At 31.0% G+C, this 21,387-nt stretch overlaps 2 protein-coding genes across 2 annotated transcripts; both read right to left on the bottom strand.

Annotated features, from left to right (window-relative positions):
• Nucleotides 1-8,220: 8,220 nt before the first annotated feature.
• Nucleotides 8,221-8,685, bottom strand: LOC142171876 (uncharacterized). The gene has a single exon (XM_075235586.1). The coding sequence runs from the start codon at nucleotides 8,683-8,685 to the stop codon at nucleotides 8,221-8,223; it is 465 nt and encodes a 154-aa protein (XP_075091687.1).
• An 8,721-nt stretch (nucleotides 8,686-17,406) lies between these two features.
• Nucleotides 17,407-20,720, bottom strand: LOC107814117 (CASP-like protein ARALYDRAFT_485429). The gene is made up of 3 exons (XM_016639450.2): nucleotides 20,246-20,720; nucleotides 18,078-18,210; nucleotides 17,407-17,994 (listed from the first exon to the last, which is right to left on the bottom strand). The coding sequence occupies exons 1-3, from the start codon at nucleotides 20,386-20,388 to the stop codon at nucleotides 17,788-17,790; spliced, it is 483 nt and encodes a 160-aa protein (XP_016494936.2). The 5' UTR covers nucleotides 20,389-20,720; the 3' UTR covers nucleotides 17,407-17,787.
• Nucleotides 20,721-21,387: the final 667 nt, after the last annotated feature.

Raw genomic sequence — 21,387 nt, 5'->3', positions numbered from 1 at the left:
AGAGAAACCAACGGCAAAATTTTAAGGACTTGTGGCAATTATATAGAATCTAGTGCCTCGTCACAATAGTGAGGAATTTCTACATCATGTATGTTGAAAAGGCAACTGAAAATATTTTTCAAGTTGTGGTAATACCTTGAACTCGGCCTATAATGGTTTTTTCAAGTAGTAGGAATTGAAAAAGTGAGTACTTTTTGGAATTTTTTATGTAGCAATCGTTGTTGTACAGATTTTACAAACATATCTTGGAAATTCTTGGTTATTTTCAGGTTTAAATGACGAGCATGAAATTTGGGCGCTAGGGCAGAGATCCTTGACGTTGTAGCTTTGATGTAGAAAGGCCCTATTTCATATGAGTGGATGATGGTCGGATGTAAATTTTACATTTCTCAATTGGCCAGGTTTATTGAAATCTTCACTTCTCTTAAAGTTAATGACATTTTTATTTGTTAAGATCTTTTTCGATGGAACTCACGTGCTAACTCGTATCTTGATGCTGAGTTTTAGATTATCATTTGAATCATGCAAGATATATTATTATGAATTTATGACTATCCATTGAAGTTATTATTAAATTTAAATATAAAATAAGTACAAGTAAACCACCTATTATAAAAATAAGAAAATAAACTTTTTCAAAACGTATTTTCTCTTATTTCCATTTCCAGAAAATCAAAGAAATGACAAAAATTTAGAAACATATACAGATTGTAAAACCTAAAAAGCTAATAAAAATATTTAGTTAAGTTTATAATTTATAATCGAGGAAAAAATAAAGCATATCTACACTTGATACTAAAAATCTTTTTTTTATAATACTTAAAAGTGTAAAAATGGTTAAAATGAGCGAGAAGATAAAAAATTTACATGTCTAAAAAAAGTTGTTTGTGTGAAACCATAAAAAAATTAAAAACAAAAATAATATTTTACCTAACCATTACTTGGAATGTAGACATTTTGAGTGAAGTGTGATACATTGGGATTGTGTTCATGCATCCTTTATTATGGAATTACCTTCATATCCTCAATTATATATGAATCACATCACACACATGTAAAGAGTGATTACAGTGAGTAAATTTTTCCTTTCTTCTTTTAGTAATGGAGAAGAAAGAGATAAATTATTGATGGTTCTTCAATGGAGAAGTATAATGATATATAATGGTGGATATAAAAAAATCTATGATCGTTAATTTAGACATTAATTAATGTACGGAAGGAAATAAAACTTCATAATTGTCGGAATATAATTAATGACAACATGATTTTAATAAGGACGAAGAACGACAAAGTTTTATCATTTTTGTTACTTTTAAAAAAAATTATTTGTTACTATGTGGTTGTATATGTAAAGTTATTACTCCTCCGATAAAATAAGAACAACCCCATGTTCAACCCTCTTTTTACCAGTAATATCGTTGTGGTAGTAATATCACTTTTTCTTTTGCCTTCAATTTATTTTTTATGAAACTGATTATACGAAGTGTGTTGGAGCAATCGGAAAACATAAACATGTCCTATAATTTATTCAACTAATAGAAGTAAAACCATAAAGAATCTTTTTAAATTGCAGTAATTTAGTTTTATTCACGCTGCTAATTCATTAGTTTTTAAATAAAAAGCAGGGACATAAAAAGCTGATATGGCACTCCCAATAACCAGCAATTAGATTTGTCTCTTTTCTCCTTCTTCTTTTTTGCAATATTGCCCTTTACCTTACTTAAAGAAAATACAAAACAAAACAAAAATAAGTAATGTTTAAATGCTTAGTTAAATAGTTTACTTAAATAGTTTCTAAGACAAATGTTTAATAATATTTTTACTAATTTGTATGAAATAAATGCTTACCGTTACAAGAAGGTTTAAATGCTTACCGCTATAAGAAGGCTTCGGCTTCCACGAGGTTTAAATGTATTTGCCTTTTTTTTTTTCAACTAAAAAAAGGCGAATAACTTTGGCTCTCAAGAAACTAAACAAAAAATGTAGTTCCACAGTTTTATTTGCTCATGGAGAACTCAACAGTGAGTACTTCATGTATTTCTTTACTTCTTTTATTTTTTGCTCAAACATATCTAAATTAAATATTAGATGATTTATTCAACGAAGGATTTATATATGGATATATTTTTTGTTTAAGTACCTTGATTGACATATTATATTTCTCGTAGCCTTGTGAATGCGATTCCCGTATAATATTGTATGCTGTCAATGGGCAAGAATTGAGACTGTAGAAGGTGTGTAGTCCATAGCTTTTGTTGGAAAATGTAAAAAACTAGAAAGTTTTGTGCTTGATCTTTTCTTTTATCTTTTGCAAAGTTAGAGAATGTGGCAATGTGGCAGATCCCGTTTTCTTCTTTAAAGAGCCTTACACGGCTTGGTGAAAAAAATTCAAATTAGTCCAATCAATGGTTATCAGATAATGAATAATTATACAAGTAAAATACTAATAATATGTCCGGATGTTATTTTTATTTTATTGTTATATCAATTTAGGGACTTTCATGTTTTTCTTATTGTGTATGGGATTCTTATGGATGCATTATCAGTTTGTGTTTCATTTTAAGATTGTCGTTCTTCTTTTGGACTAAAGTTACCTACTCCTCCGTTCCAATTTATGTAAACCTGTTTGAGTGGGTACGGAGTTTAAGAAAAAATGAAAAGTTTTGGAATTTGTGGTCCTAAACAATTCAAAAAGGGGCCAGAGTATTTGTGTAGTTATAAAAACTTCTCATTAAGGGTAGAATTGTAAGTTTAAGCAAAATTATTTCCAAATTTAGAAATGGGTCATTCTTTTTTAAACGGACAAAAAAATGAAATAGATTTACATAAACTGGAACGGATGTAGTATTTCTTTTGAGATCAAATGTCTCTTATTATGAATAATAGTTGCCTCTATATTATACATTTATTAATAACAAATGATATTGTTTACAATAATTAAAATTATTTGTGGACAAATATAAATCAAGGACATGCTAGAAGAGTTATGTTACATATTCTTTTTCTCTATAAAATGAAGGTTAATTAACTTCTCCCTATGTGACACTTTTATTCTTTTTTTTGTTTTTTATGTATTTTTTTGTACATTTGATATACATTTTGCATATGTCTTTTATTATATTTTAATCATAAATTTTTATATAAGCTTTTAATTTTTCTGTATCAACTAAATTTATAAAGTCACTTGTCGCACGGGCAACTTAACTAGTTAGTGTATATATAGAAGCTAATTTCTTTAAATTATATAAGCTCACAATGTAAACTTTTTTATATTCCTAGTGTAGTTAAACTAAGTTCTAACCCCAAGAAAATGCAGATAAGTGTTTAAATTCTTATGTATTTCGATTACAGCTTTAAAAACCATTTCAAGTTTTACAAAGCCAACATCAGTTTCTTTGACGTGCTGTTATCCACTGAAAGATTCTATACTAGTTTTCACTAAGGACAAAAGTACAAACTTTTGTCTGATTTTATGGTGTCCTAACTCCACACCGTTGTAATTAGATGTTTATTTTATGGTGGAATTAGATATTTCAAAAAGAACCCCGCCATCCTCCAGTTTTCATGACTGAGTTCGTTGAAGATAATAGAGGCGAATTCATTAAATTTGATAAATTTAACTTAACAAACATTGTCTGGCGTTCTTATCCAATATATACTTTCAACTGTTCTCATAAAATATCAGAAAAGCTTCAGTTTTCCACAGACCGCACATGTTTTTGCACTATCAAAGGTTTCTGTTCAATTCAACAACTAAATCCTACAAGTTGCACTATCCAGCACTAAAACACAACTCATGATTATTCTTGGACCTTGTATATAAATTTATATTACTAATAACTAGTTCTTTTTGTATTGGTTCAACTCGATTATATTACCCTCGCTCTTTGTCTTTGGACGATATAATAAGATGTTAAACTATTACATTCATGACGTTGATGTATCAATTCAATGTTTGAACTGTCTGACTGTCTTATTTAAAATTCAAAATTTGTCATGGGCAAAACTTTAGTTAGTATTTCATCCGTTTCAAATTAGATGAAATATTTTCTTTTTTATTATATTTTAAAATAAATAAAATATTTTTAAATTTAGAAATAATTCATCTTTAATCTCTTTATTTTACTCATTTTATCCTTAATAAAAAAAATTTATAACATCAAAAATATCATGGCCCCACAAATTTTTTAAGACCACAAGTTTCAAAAGTTTTTTTTTCTTGAATTCCGTGTCGAGTCAAACTACTATCTCCTCTAAATTGAAACGGAGGGAGTTATTTTTGGTTTGTCAAAAGAAGAATAACGTCTATAACTTTTTCCTTTTTAGGTTTAATGATTGTATTTAAATTTAGTAATGAAAATTACAGATATCTAATAAGATGATCAGTGGTCCTGTAACCACGCAATAGGATGTGGAATAGCTATGAAAGAGCAAATGGACCTTAAATGCTTCTTTAAACAAAGAGACAAAGCAAACTACAAAACTCAATACTGGATACTAAAAATTGGGGTGCCCATATATTTCAAAATGCCAGTACAGTAGGCATAGAGGCCAACTCAGCCTAAGAGCTGAATCCTATGTAATTATTAAACTTAGGGGATCCAATTAAAGGTTGTACATTGTCCGATTCATATTGATGTGTTTGTCCCAAGGTACACTAGTTTACAAGCTGTGATTTAAACTGCTCACTGACTCCTTTAATTTGTACAGCATGTATGAAACTGAGTCCGGAACCAAAAGGTTTCAAAATTTGATTCAAGAGATAAAAATATGTGAAAAAGTGTTAGAGAACCAAATTATATATAACGTATCTAAAATATACGTTATATCTTAACAATCAGTTATCCCGTTAAGATACATGTACTATAATCAGTATTGCCATAATAATTCACTACATAGAAAAGAAATTTGTAGTACTCTTAGGAATTGCATAAAGAATCCAAAATTATTCTATAACGAAGTGTATGATACGTTAACCAGTCCTGATACAAATTTGTCTTTAAACTATAAACTTGACTAGGTTCTTCTCTCCATGAAATCATTTCAGCTCTATCCCTTTAAAAAATAATACTATTTACTTTTTTCTTCATCCGTAAGCACTTTTGACTCTTTGTACATAGCGCATATAATTAATGCGTTATGCGGTCAATAATTATAGCTATAAATATTGAGTATATCGCATATATTACATAACTATACTTGAATTATTATAGCTGTAAATACCGAGTATATCGCATATATTACATGCGTTTTACTTTAACGGGTAACTGGCCGTTAAAGTATAACGTATGTTTAGATGCGTTATACATAATATGAATCTTTAACATTTTTTTTCACATATTTTTGTCTCTTTGAGTCAAAATTTGAGACCTTTTGGTTCCTAACTCCAGGAATCGCATGCCTGCAGTCCAGTAGTGTAAGGAATGACTTTGATGCCACTTAAAAGATAATTACAGTTATTGAATCATAGTAAGGAATAACTTAAACAATAGTCAGCTTACTATAAGTCATGTTAAAATATACTGCTCGGGTAAATACTTTTTATATTGTCATCTCACAAAATTAAATCATGTCTAGACTATTCAAACTCGAAATATCTGAAGGCTTTGGATTCTCTAAGCTGGGCTTACCCTTTTCTCTCATGAATTAGGGTACAGTGATGTGATCGATCAAAAGAGGCTTGAAGAAAATAAAAAGAATAGGCAAGGTCCCCACCATTGCTAATACTAAACTATATATATTAATGAGTTTTCGTACCAATTTGCAGCTTGCTTTACTAATTACTAATTATATATAGGAAAAGATCTCGATCTAGCTCTTTTCTTGCATAATTTACTTCATCGATCCTCTCTTATAGTTATAGTCATTGCAAATACGGTTCAACCAATTGAAAAAGAACCAATTGATTTTTTTTCTGGGAGCGATTCATCCTTTTTAAACGTAACATATAACTTTTCCTACGCTGTCCAACAGTCCAAGTGTGCTTGTTCAGTTTTGTTTTTTATCTTGAAAAGTTTTTGTGAAATAACTCCGATGATATATATATAGTGGTGAGTGAGCTGTGAGCGGGATCATTTTAGAGTCCGTTTGGACATAAAATTTGGTTAAAGATTTTTCCAAAAAAAATTTATTTTTTTTCGAAATCAGCGTTTGTTCATAAAATTTTCAATTTTCACTTGAAAATATTTTTTTCAAATTTTCGAAAATTTGAAAAACTACAAAAAGCTGTTTTTTCAAAATTTTCACACAAATCACTCACAAAATTTCAAAAACAACCCAAACTAAAATTTATGTCCAAACACAACTCTAAATTTCAAATACCATTTTCACTTGAAAAAAAAATTCACAATTTTTTCAAATTTTACAATTCTTATGTCCAAAAGCCTACTTAGTAAGATTTTTTCAACCATGCATTCTCCATAAAGGATCTTGATTAATTAATCATAATAGACAGAAATGTTGTCGATCTTCACAATACCCGCATTTCTGTAACTGTAACTCTAACTCTAATTTTGATTATATATCTTCTTTAAATTAGTAGAAGAATAAAATACATCGGCCTTTTTTTTCTTTTCTTTTTCAGAAAGGGAAGTCCCAGGTGTTTGTCCCTCACTCCTCCTCCTCGTTGAAGGGGACATATTGCAAGCAAGTTAACCTGATTAATAACCTTTTTTGCCAAGTTTTTAAAAATAAAAATTTTGAGAAATATTTTTTCCAAAAGTGTTGTTTAAAAAAATATTTTTGTCGAGAATCGATTTGTATTTGGCTAATTAATTTGAAAAGTAATTTTGAGCAGTAATTAATGTTTAGCCAAATTTTTGAAAACTGTTTCTAAGTGTATTTTTCTCAAAAGTGTTTTTTTTAAAAGTGAGAAGCTACATTTTTCTGTTTCTCAAAAACGACTTCTGGTTCTCCTCCAAAACACTTTTTTATCTACAAGCTTGGTCAAACACATTAATTTTTGGATAAAAGCACTTTTGACAAAAAAAAAAAAAATGTTTGCTCAACTATTTGGTGTGTAATTACAAGACTATTTTCTTTCTCCCGCTGCAAGTTGCATGCTAGTGGCCATTCATACTTCTTTACCATGACCCCACAATTTTTTTAATAATTAATTATTTAATTAATGTTGAGATTAGAATATAGTATATAGTATATAAGATGATCTTCATTTTAATTCCAAAACATTACATTGTTAGCTTGCTCATGATCTGTGTCGTACTCAGGATTTCTCATAAGCGATGTCACAACTTTAAATAGTAAACGACTAACAATTCACTTTTAACAATATCACAATTAAAAAAAATATCGTTCGAATCATATAATAAACCATATTTCAAGTATATTACTACAACTCTTATCGATAAATTTTGATTTTTAGAAATGCATCAAAATAACCTCATAAGAAATAATATTAAATACTTTTTTTATATATAAAGAACCAAAAAAATCACACAACAAATTTATCATTTATTTGATTCCAAAAATTATCCTTAATCATTTTCATGCCGAGAGAGAAGATGAAAGGAAAAAAAGAAGATTAAAAAAAAGTTGAAATATCAGCCAAATGTAGATGACCCAAAAAATTATTTGAAACAGAATATGAAGTTGCCTTGTTTCGAACCCAAACATCTGCAACGTTTGACCAAATGTGCTACACAGCAGGCAAATGTGTCAAGTGATGTCACGTTTACTTTATTTAACCTATATTTGTTTCTGTATTTTAATTATATATATATATCCGTTCATGTTCATGAGTATAGTATATATATATATATATATATATTATATACTATATCAGTATCATTTTTTACTCGCTTATTATCATTTATTTATAGCTTAAAGATTTTCATATTTCACACTATTATAGTCTTATAGCATGTCTGGACAATAATACGTACTCAATTACAGGCCCCTCTATTGGCTGACAGTACATAGAAGGGTAAAATTGCGATACAACTCCTCTATTGGCTGACAGTACATAAAAACCAAAAACAAGCAAACGACCGAATTTTGAACCAGTAACATCCAACTAGACGAATAGTAACCTCAAGATCTTTTACAAAACCTACTGAGTATTTAGTATTTACATCTCAAAATGAACAGTACTTAACTTCTTCAGACAGTACCCCTTCTACATATAAACCCAAGGATGTGTCGTAACCGTTACGCACAAACTAACTGATCACCACCACGTTTTTGTAATTCTTTTTTTTACCCCTACTCATTTATTGCATTCAACTTCGCCGTGAACTTCTTTCTCCTGGCGTTGCCACCCCGATTGTTTCTCCCTCTAGAACCACTGTCATCCACCACTTTCTTGGAAAAATTTCCACCACCTTTTTCAAATAGAATGAAACATTTCTCACCGCTACCATTATTATTTAACGCAGAACTAGCCTTCACAGCTAATGCAGCCATTTCCTCAGCCTGAAGCCTACATTTCAGTCGGCTCAATGGTAGAGCAAAATATAGTTGACCTAGTTGAAGTTCCTCTTCTTCACTTATGGCAGAAACTACATCTCCGAAATCCATTTCGTCGGAGTTACAAATAAAGATTGTAGGGTCATTTTGTAACAAGTATGAAGCCTTCACTGGATAAGAGAACTCTTGTAACCTTCCGTCATGTAGTATTAATTTGACAGTAGCAACTGATGTGGATTCGTATGAACTGCATATGCCCATTATTCTGATTATATGCTCCACCACACTTTCAGTAAAATATATTAAAGCGTATGAATAGATGAAGGAAAGAGTTAATTATGTTTATTTGAAAAGACTGAACGGAGAGCGAAGTAAGGGTGAGAGTTAATTATATATAGGAGGGGAGAAAGTATTGAGTTGTAGACCAGGAAGCCACCTCAATTTTATCATTTGGTATAAGAATTATTTATATTAATACTAAACCGTAAATGGAAGTGCTTAACTTTTTATATACTGATAAATTATTTAAAGTCAACTCCATTATTCTCTATTGTTAAAGTAATTTATCCCGGAAAGAAGTTCAAATTTATTCATCTATAGTACGAAATAAGTATCTCAAAGTTTATTCTATATTGTCATTAATTAATTGTCTCGTATTTGCCTATGGTTTTAATGGAGCTTCAGTGTGTATTGAATTGAGATTCTACGAGCGATAAACGTCCAAATTTATCTTTATACTTTAAACTACGGTTTAAAACTATCCTTCATTATATTTGAGGTTAGAGTTATATTATAATCAAGGACAAATATGAAAATAGGCAAGGGTGTGAATATGCTTAAAGTGCAACCAATGATAAAATTAAAATATTTTTGCATTATACAAGAATATTTGTTCCCTTTTTATCTTTGACGTAAATACTTGTTGTTATAGTGTCAATATAAATCTAGTATATCATCAGTGAGCACTGCTGCATTGCCAACCTGTAAAATGGTGGTGCCAGGTTGTATGAGGAGAATACTGCTACCTTTCACCCTGCCCCACGTTTCACCAAAGTACAAAATCAGGGATTTAGACTAGCGGGAAAAGATTGAGCCCGCAAAAGTAGAAAGGGTTACTAAGGAAAGGGTAAAAGCTACGATATTAACCTAGGGTTTAGCCATAAATTTTTAAATTTATTTTGAATTTTTTTTTATCTTTTTCGGATTTCATTTATGGGATCAAACTAGGTTTGTTGTTGTTGTTTTTTATTAAATTGAGTGAAGTTTGATTTGAAGATGAAAATGTTATGGAACATCAATTTTCAAAACATATTTTACTTTTTTTTTAAAACATGAAGCATGTCTTGTACCCCACAAATTCTAAATATTATCACAAATACTCAATATTACATTCATCAATAACATTCATTATATTATCGCAAATCATAGTTTTGAACATAAATAAATTTGGTATAAAATTATTATTTTTATAATGAACTACATAATACACTATCAGATGACCGAGAAGACGAAGCAGCATTGTTACAAAATAATAAATTGTTGGCTCTTTTATAAAATACAAAAGTTTGGGGTAATTTTTAAAAAATATAATAGTAATATTTTGGGCCAAAACCAGCTGATTTTGGGATTTAAAAATTTGCCAAAATGTGGATAAAATTTATGAACAAACATGTATTTGCAAAAAAAAAAAACAAATATATTTTGACAAAATCTATGATCAAACGGGTCCTAAGGCTTTCTTCTTTTTATGCTCCAAACTTTAAAAGGCTAAAATAGATGATTATAATATAGTCGAGATTTGGACACACATTCCTCCTACCGATAGTAGTTGGTATTGGAGGAAGAGCTCAAGTTAAACTCCCTAAAAGGAGTGATGCAAGGATGGTATTCACAAGACAAATATATGCTAACTTGAGGAGGTAGCTACTCTATAACCAACAGTTATCTTGCTATGATAAATCAACAACCACGACTAGAGATAGCAGACTTGGTATGGACTGTTGTGGCTCTACCTCGACACAGATTTGTAATGTGGTTGGCAATTCAAGGGAGACTACTTATCAAAGATAGACTAATAAGGATGCAAATCTAGGTGGACAACACAAACTGCAACCCATGTGAAAAAGAGCAGTTGGAAACAAAGGATCATTTGTTTGTTGATTGTAGCTGGATCAAAACAGTTAGACATGAGATCAACCAGTGGATAGGACAGCTAGTACAGGAAGGAGATTTCAAGCATATGCTGGAAACGATTAAAAGTAAGCATTGGAAGCAGCTTATAAAGAGGTGATAGCAGCAGTCAAAGGAGTAGTGATATAGCACACAGGGAGAGCTCAGAATTTTAAACATTTTCAAGGCAAAAATGTACATAGAACAGAGATAGTGTCACGACCCAAACCGTAGGGCCGCGATGGACACCCGATGCCTAACTCAACGAGTACCAACATAACGTATCATTCTTATTATATTATTATGGGTAAATGAACCGGAAAGACCATCATGATATAACTAGAATAAAACATAAGGGAATACTAGAAATATGACGACCCAACATGATATAGAAACTTATACATGTGACATATGAGGCTATAAGGCCGACATAATCATTTGTATACTCAGTACATAGGCCGATAAAGCCATACAAGTATCCATATATATGTCATCTATCTACAAGCCTCTAAGAGTACATAAATATTATAAAGGTTGGGACAGGGTCCCGTCATACCAATCAATACATATTCAAATCATACTGACCAAATAGGCAACTCCGGAGCAAGTGGAGTGCACAAACACCGTCTGCTGAGCTGATAGCCTACTAAGAGAACTCTCAACCTGTCTATCGGGACCTGCAGGCATGAAACGCAGTGTCCCCAGGCAAAATGGACGTCAGTACGAATAAAGTACCGAGTATGTAAGGCAGGAAAGCATAAACAAGAACAAGGAACTCAACCTGTAAGTCTGAATAGCTCTATGAATCATGAAAATATTTATAATGTCATGCATGTGCGTATAAATGCTATACCATGCTTAAGTATATGCGTACATAACATCATCAAGCCTCTGAGGGCATCCCATCATATCATCTCAGCCACTGTGGGCAAAATCATCAACGTATACCAGTTGATTAGGTGGTGGTGCGTATATAACGCCGTAACCTTTTTTCATATCCCATATACATATAATATACGCGTATATAACGTCATCTGGTCATGGGTCAATGTACATGTATAGATGAATGAAATGCATAAGAAATATGTTAATAAGATCAATATACATTTCGGATAAACTTTATCAACTACGTATTTTTCTGATACCCATGAACACAAGATATAATAATAATTCACATGGGGAATCAAGAATGTAGGCATCTCTAATACTTTTATGAATAGAGTCATTTATGAAAGTTGTGCATTTGCTCGTTTCGTTTGTATCGTACGGATCATGCCCAAAACAAATAAGGGATAGCCTTAACATACCTTATCACAATATTTCCAATCACCAAATTGAACTCGCCTCTTCGTACCTTAATCTACAACAACAAAAATAATACTATCATTAAGTAACGAAAGGTACAACTATCGCACAATGAACGACAAGCTTATTTTGTATTAAAACTGGCAGCATCTCCCTTATAATCCTTACTTCATTCAAATTCCAAATAACACCAAACACAACTATATCAACATGTATACATTATTTTCCAACCTTATATACACCACAAAATACTACAAAACAGCCCAACATACCCCAATCTCTTCATACACAAAACGACCACCGTAGTAGTGTCAAACGGCCCGAAAATATTACGACGAACGACCAGCCAACAACCCTGCATTTATGTGGTGTTTCTACACAACCTTACTCCTCCAACAGCAAACACATGGATAAAACATGTAGCCTAACAGCAACACAAAATAATCCACAAAACAGACCGCTACAAGTGAATAACTCGAACTCACGGCTTTCGATCACCTTCCCGTGAGTTTTAACTATTAGGAAACGAATTTATCAACCTTCCTTGATATTTAAACACTTAAATACAGAAAGTACATATTTTTCTAACTATGAAGTACCTTCCAAAACTCAAACTACAAAGAAAAAGAGAGGCGATATAGTGATACTTATGTCGTAGGGATCGTTTTAATGTTATCGTTTCTTGATTCAGTGCCCAGGATGATAATCTTGTTTGAAGCTCTTACGGAGAACTTAAGAGTAAAGTTAGGGATCTTATTTGGTTGTGTGTTCTAGAAAATTGAAGAAAGAAACGAGATAAGGATATAAATATCCATTTTGTTAGAAAAGTCAAAAGGTGCTACTTGGCACTCTAGCATTGGTCCTTCTTCCAACGCTTATAACTTTTTATCCGGGTGTCGTATGAATGTACGGTTAAGAGCTTTGAAAACTACATTCCAAGACCTTAAATTTGGTATATAATATGTCCCAAAAAGACCTCATATAGCACATGAAATTTATTTCTCAAAAAGATTTATTACAAGGCAAATCCTTAGTTGGTTTTTTCGTAACTTTAATCCGATTTTTCCCAAACTTCATATTTTCTATCCAAATATCATATATAACCATATTATGATTTTAAAATCATTTAAATCGTGATTAACAAGTCTCATATTCATTACGTCACATTGGGACGCACAAGGTGTAACAGATAGTAACACTAATAAAGAGGGAAATTACAAATAGGGTAGATGAGTAGATAATACGAGGATATCAAAGAAAGCACATAGGTGTAGGAGTTTTGTCTAACAACTGCTTTGTAATTAGAAACTGTTGAGTTGGGAGCCTCGATCTATGGTTAGATTAAGTTTGCCTTATAAGTGTAATTGTTTTTATATTAATGGTAATTTTACATTGTTACCAAAAAAACGTAGTCTAGATTTGAGACGCATTTATTATTTTCATGTCGTACTAAATTATAAAAACTAGCTAATATAAGAAAGTGTATTGTGAACCTTCAAAGTAAACGGTATGGTTAGTACATTTAGATGATTCACGAGAATAAAAGTTGACGGTAGCGGCTTTTGGAAGAATAAGACCGCTAAAGGGGTGGGTGAGAGGTTGTTAGTTAGAAATAACTTAGCTCCCCTTATTTTTTAAAATTGTAAAAACATTGTTTGTTTATAAAATATGATCATGTTTTGGGGAAAAAAAATCAAGTTTTCAAAAACTGGTTTAAAATAATTTTTGGGTAAAAAAATTTCTTCGACTCATAAAATTTCAACTTTTTTTCGAATAAAATGCATGTTCAAATATAACTTTTAACTTTCAAAAGTTATTTTTCAACATAATTTCAAAAACTCTTTTTTCAAGTTTCATCATATCTATTTCCAAACTTAGCTTAGTATCTCAATTTAGTAACTTTATTAAATTATTTAATTTCAAGAATTACATGGTAATAATTATCATACTAGTACTAGTTGATCAAGTAATAAAAAACTTCTAAGAATATGTACTATATAAGGTATTTATTACCCTTTATTCAAGTTTACTTGTTCACTATACTAAAAATAGATGTCCACTTTCACTTGTCCAATTTGAAAAATAAATGGATAATTTATCATTTTATACCTATTTTACCCTTATCATTTCTCAATATTTTGAATTTATAATAGTCAAAGTTAGTTTTTCAATAATAATAATTAGGGGTGATATAGTAAAATTATCATATTATTTATTGTTTCTTTAAGGGGTACGCCAAGCCAATAGTGCACAAATCCCGAGGGACCAATTTAAGAGTAAAATTCACTTTACTCCCTTAACGTTTAAGAGTTGGAAAACAATATCCCCTTCACGTTTTGAATGGGAAAGGGAACCTTCTTGTGCAATAACTTTCTGGTGAAATAATTCTTTTAATAAAAATTATTTCTTTCTTGAATAGATAATTTTTAGAATAACCAAGTTCTTTTATTATAGTCAAAACCTCAAGATATGACAAACAATTAGGATCTATATAATTTAAGGAATTCCCCTTTAGACTTCTTTTGGTATAGTTTAAGATATGATGTAATGCAAAAACACCTCCATAGTGAATTTTTAAATATGACATTATCAACTATAATTTCTGTTCAATAAAATTATTTTCAAAATAAGTAAATTTCAATAATTGCTTTAGTATAATAATTTTAATTTACAAAGAAAACACATAAATAAATTAATACTCATAGCAACAATTCTTTCATCTAATATATATGTTAGAGAATTGACTATTTCAGTGTAATTGCTTCCCTTCAAATTGAAATGCTAAAGCATCCATGGTGAATGTACGTCCAACATATTTCTTTAATTTTGTATGTAAGATTTTTCCTTTATTGCTAAAATTTTAGCAATGACTTCAATATAATAGGAAAATATAGATGAAATTCATGTATTGGTTTGGATGAAAAATATTATACTTCACCTTTGAAAGGATAGAGAAAGAAAAAAAAAACTCTCACAAAAAATATATTGCATAAGGGGTTCCCTCTCCTGTTCAAAACGTGAGGGGGTATTGTTTCCCAATCTTTAAAGATTAAGGGAGTAAAGTAAATTTTAATCTTAATTTAATGTGAATACTTTGCAAGATAAATTGTCCTAAATCCTAATTGGTGGTGGGACTCAACACCTAACCACCACCAAATCTTGACTAAACGTATCATAGCATTACATTTGAAAAAGCAAATGTTATCTAGAGAGAGGAAGGAAAGAAGAAGGTCCGCCGGCTGACCACAAACAAACAAAGGAACCTGTGCCTCTGATAGTGATATCTGCACCACTTGATTCCAAACCTTTATGATAGTCTTTCAGTTTTCTTCTTTTTATAGATGACACTATATATGAATGCAATAATTCTCTGCTTGAAATTGGGGGGAAAATAGAAAGATGGTCGAGCTTTTTTATTTGATTAGGAAAAAAGAATGGAAGAGATTTGGTGGATAAAATAGCTCCAACCTAAGTTCACTATTAACATAATTTTCTATCTAGCTTTTAAAATAAAATTAAGGTAATTAACTAAGCATATTTCTTATTTTCTTTAGCCGAGAGTTTACCAGAAACAACATTTCTGACATCTCAGGGTAGAAATAAGGTTAGCGTAAACACTAACCTTCTTAGAAAAAATCAATGAATTTGTTATTGTTGTAATTAACTAAGCCATTGATAGGGTGATATTACTTGCAAAAATACAAGACAGAAAGTTGAGCATTAAAACCACCATATGCATAGATGCTCAAAATGAATAACAATATACAAATACTATATTTAGTTGAAAGTTGAGGCAGTCGTATTCCCAAGCAACTTACTTATTATGATCCGGGCTCTCTTGTGTTTCTATAGTAGATCTGAAATCTCCATTGCTTTCTTCCTAGTAAAGCCTTTGCTTTAAGCCCCTAAATTTTGGGGGCCCAAAAATATTTTTAATTGTGGATTTACTATCTTATTTTCGCTTAGACAATATTGAATTTTATAAAAAAAAATAAAAAAAATACAAAATGCTTATAATAATGGTATAAACACTATCTATTTTTTAACCATAGAAATATTTTAGAACTTTGAATTAAGATACTCAAATCTTCATATTGATATTTTACGATAAAATCCAAGATAAAAAATTGTAAATAAATGGCTAACATCTTATTAACTTAAATTTTCTTACCAATGTGAATATTAATATTATATTTTATGAGATAACTACTTTATAGACAAAAAGAAAGAAAGAAACCAATGTAATATTAATACTATATTTTACAAGTTAACTATACACCAGAGAAGGTATGGATGAGATAGAGTTTACCGAGGCTGAAAGCAACATGAATGCTTTAGTTTCTGAGTACCAACAATATCAAGATGCGATAGCTGAAGAGGATGAGTATGACTACGAAGACGAGGAAGAAGGTCAAGAAGCTTAACTAGTTCAGGTTGTAAAGAATTTTGAGTGCTGTTATGCAGTAGTGGCTACTGTTATGCAGTAGGGGTGGCTCAAGGGAGGCTATTAAATCCTTTGCTTCAGGCCCCTAAATTTTGGGACCCCAAAAGTATTTTTAATTGTAAATTTACTATACTATTTTTGCTTAGACAATATTGAAATTTATAAAAAAAGAAAAAAAATACAAAATCCTTATAAGAATGTAATATTAATGACTATGAAGACGAGGAGGAAGAAGGTACCAATGTAATATATTTATACCAAAATGTAATATTAATATGACCACAATATATTTGTACAAATGTAATATTAATACTATACTTTACAAGATAACTATACTATTGGGAAAAAAAAAAGCAATTAAGGTCCTTTATTAAAATGTGGCTTTAGGTCACAAAGTTTTATTAAGACGTTTTCCGCTTTCTTGCTTACTCTCTTTCTATTTTTGTTAGTTTCGATTTACTGGCTAGAAAACTCAATCTCGACCCTTCCTTTCTTTCCAATGTTCTATTTGCAAAATTAACCAATCAAGAGGACTCTTCCATTATCAGATACCAATAGAGCAACCATTGGTATAATATATTATTAGGTGTGCGAACAAAATCTCACATTAATAGTTGAAAAGATTGAGAGCCTACATATAAGGTGTAAAAATCTCTTAATCGTGTGAGACATTTTAGGAAAAAACCGTACTGGCTTGGTTCAAAGCAGACAACATCATACCATATTAAGAATATTCTTGGTTTCTTTATCCTTACTTGTTGGGTGTCTCATTTTGAACCAACACCAAGAAAGATTCTATGAACACTTTCAAGTTTCAATTTCTATTTTCTACTTTTGCTATGTGATTTTTGAGACGTCAAACGCTGAAGAAAAATCTTTTAAAAAAGGGGATAATACTTAACTATTCTGGAACGTGATAGAAGAGATTTGAAGCACAAAACAAAGCTAAAAGTCATTTTGCTTGCTATGTTTGTCTTTCCTACTTGATCCTTGAATAAAACTCCACTAATGAAACGCTTATTTAAACTCTATAAGAACTCTGATATAATTTGAAATTTGGAATATCTAATATAAAAGCTTCTCTTTGAATAGCGGTCATTGAGGAGTTGAGAAAGGATTTGATCATGGACAGAGACTCGAACGATATTACCAAATGGGTCAAGGCAGTAGATAGTGAGTCCACCACGAACGAGTTCAATGATCCCCATAGTTTAACCATCAATAAATGGACCAAATACTCTTAAAGCAAAGAGTGAAATAACTTTAGTATCTTTCTAAGATCATAGCACAAAGTCTCGGTGAGGTTTTACATGGTCTCTCATTTGGCCTCATACCAAATTATATCAGAGAGATAGCAAAGATGGAGATGTGATTAATTTGACAATCTTTACTCACTACATATGTGTTAAATTAAGAGCTAATCAGGAGGTCCAGGATCAGAGATGCTACAAATATACCGTAGGAAGAAGAAGCCAAAGATTGAAGAGAGAAGACGCCAATGACAAAATCCAAGACAAGAAAGCCATGGCAGCAGAGAGTTGATATCGTCTGCACATGTTCCAATTGTAATATGGACTACCACCAGAAGCAATCAAGTAATCAGTGGCACTAGCTGTGGAACACGCCGTAGCCAGTGACAGAAACGAAAGAACCTGTTATAGAATCCAAGACTATTATATTTTATCAGAACACGATTTTACAGCAAAGTTGACGGTAAATTTATCAAGGCACATACCCAATCTACTCCAACAAGATATGGTAATATTCCGGGCTGATGAGATGAGCGTTTAACCAACAGCGAAAATGCATCAATCACTGCTAAACCCAAGTTCCATGGTGTTACGAAACTCATGGTTGCCACCAAAAAGCTACCAACAATAAGTAAAAAAGTTATTTAACAGAGAAATTGCACCTCTGCAACTAGAAGAATCGTGCATTAGTATTCTTTTCACATTAAACGATCTCTATGCAGAAGCCACTGCATTTTAAGAACATATAACTATCAAGATATAAGATTCTTATACTGATTAACTGTGTTCTATGCTTAGTTAAAACTATGCTCATGTAAGCATGAACTAAATCAGAATGTGAAACTAACTTGGAATGACTACTAATCAGTTATTTTTTGTTTGGTGATATCTGCTACTCAGGTAACCAGTAATTCTGGAGCTTAACATTCAAGAAACCCCTACTTCTGGAAGAATAAAAACATGGAAAAGAAAATGCAGTAGTAGCACATTAAACAAAAAGAGTTGTTTGATTGAAATAATCACCAAGCAATTGTAACACAAAAACTATAGACTTACAAAAATTATTGATGCTAGAAAGCTTGTCTTTTAGAAAGAATAAGAAAATGAAAATGCAAGAATAGCACCATAGGAGCAGAAATATGATTTCAATCATTAATGACCATAAACCATGGGGTTACAACTTATAAGCATAGAATCTGGTAAACAGACAACACCTATGTGATATCACCCGAGGGTGTGGTGAGATGGATGGGATCCCTCCATCATTAACCAGTGTTCTCGGGTTCAAGCCGATTCTAATGGGCCTTATATGGTCCGAATCTGGATTATTCAACCAGTGAGTTCCAGATATCAGATGGTTATACCAAAAGTAAAAAGGACTACACATGTGATAATACATCTCACAAACATCTAGTTTCAGTATAATACTCCAATTGGTATAACAGCTGAATAGATAACTCCAAAAAGCATAAATCCCAGTAAGCACTTAGGTAAACAAAGCATGCAATATGGCCAATCTTAACATTCTCAGGAAATATTTCTAACCTCAATTCCGCATCCAAATCTTCAATACCCAAATTAACTACTCCAACAAAATAAAACAATCATATATCCAACATACTAACTTCCTTAAGTTCATTTAACTAGTTCTTCGAGACTCCATATTGGAGATGAACTTCACATGTCTCTTGTAAAGATCCTTTTATTAACCCTATATAAGCTTCAAATGGTCAAAGAAAGTGCCCTCCCAAAGCTCATCAAAGTTCTCTACTAGGTTTTCGCTAGGTAATTTCAGTAGAACCCTTTAGATTGCCAATTTATCAAAGTGAATGTTTTTCTACTGCTAAAGTTATGCACTAGAAAATTCACTTATTCAACTGCTTCTATATCACATTTAATAAGATTTCCGCACCGTTCACCCAGCATTTGTTAGTGCAATAATGCATCTTAAACAACAAACACACAGATCATAAATGAGAAAAAATAGCTGAAAATCATCCAAACAAAGGGTTCTAACGTTAACTTCCTTCCTAACAGATCAAGTTATGATAGTATATTTTATCCACAACAAACTTCAATAATCAGTTTTGTCTGCTAAAGTCATAACATCTGCCGTAACCCAATTAATATATTAAAACCTGACTTTCTAAACAATTTCAGGCCAAGATATAGAGATGAAACTCTTAACAAGTAGGTCCTCCAGGACATATCTTGACCGCTTAGCTGATTTCTGGCAGATCATTAGTGTCTAATTAATGACCTATGGAAAAATGTTGGTTTCAAAAGTGGTTCTCTTAAAATATAGCTGCCAAAATACTGCAGCAAAAATGAAAAAGAAGAGCCCCCAAATTCTTCAAAATCAAAACTTTGTATGATAAATCAGAATTAAATAGATAGGAAAAATGAAAAAACGCCAAGATCAAGACTTTGCAGTATGATAAATCGGAATTAAATAGTAGATAGCAAAAATGAGAAAAGAAGAGCCCCCCAAATTCAAGATCAAACCTTTGTAGTATGATAAATCAGAATTAAATTGATAGCAAAAATGAGAAAAGAACAGCCCCCAAATTCAAGATCAAAACTTTGCATGATATAAATACGAAAAAAAGGACATGGATACTGAGAAGAAAAGAGAAGTAAGGAATCAAAGTACCAGAAGGGAGGGTAGCTGTAGCTGTAGTAAGAAACATTCAAACACATGAAAAGGAGTGAGGCGGCAGAGAAAATAGCCTGTCCTAGCCTCAAAGCTAAACTGGCACTCGTCCCTATAGACCCCTGCAGTTTATGAGTATCCATTTCATCACTGAAATTCCAAAAAGTGATTGTATAATTCTGCTGAGCTTATGATATTCATAGATGTTCATTGTATCCATTGAATTATCTGCACTTTCTATAAAAGGAAAGAAGTGTAACCGAGTAAAGGGAAGGAATTTTGAGGAAGATAGTGATGCTGTAACGTAAGAATATCATACTATTTGTGATCTTTACTATGTTTATCTGGTTTTGTTGAACTGTGAGTTTGTAAAGGGAATTTGGTTTGTCTTGAGAGGAAAAGGAATAGGGTTGCCTAAATGAGGTTGTTGCATATGCATGATTTAACTTCCTCTGTTTCAACTACAATGACGGGATGTCAAAAGGAAACTTTAAATAAATCTCGCATTTTAAAATAAATATAATAAATTCTTAATATAAAATCTAATATTACAGTTATGACAGAAAAATATTTATATTTATAGCAAACAGTTCCATTAAAATAGGAATATTAATTATTAATCCCTAAACATAAGCAATTTAAATGAAAAGTCAATAATTCTTTATACAAAAATCATGCATTTTTCTCTCTTTATCTATTAGCTTTCCTTCTTGTTCTTCATCTTCTTAATTTTATTTTCTGACGAAACCAATATATTTTTTTAATTTGTTCCATTCGTTTTCTTTTTAATTATCTTTCTTAAATTTTTCTCTTCCTTCTTTCTTCTTTTCTTAACATAAAGATCTTACTTCGATAATAATATATGTTAAAATATACAAAACGTATAAATAAAAAATATACATTGAATTAACACATACAAAATGTACAAAAAATATATATAAAAAACACATCTTCAATTAAGATGACACTTAGACATATGAATATACATAAAAAAATATATCTTAAATTTAATTAAAATGGCATATAAATATACAAAAAAATAATATACATAAAACAATACATCCTGAATTAAAATGGCACTTGACATATAAAATATATTTGAAATATATATTAAAAATATATCTTAAAATAAGATGGCACTT

Source organism: Nicotiana tabacum, chromosome 17 (genome assembly GCF_000715075.1).
Source record: "Nicotiana tabacum cultivar K326 chromosome 17, ASM71507v2, whole genome shotgun sequence".
Taxonomy (NCBI): domain Eukaryota; kingdom Viridiplantae; phylum Streptophyta; class Magnoliopsida; order Solanales; family Solanaceae; genus Nicotiana; species Nicotiana tabacum.
The sequence above is the reverse complement of the archived record's forward strand: the minus strand, read 5'-3'. Positions and strand labels throughout refer to the sequence as shown.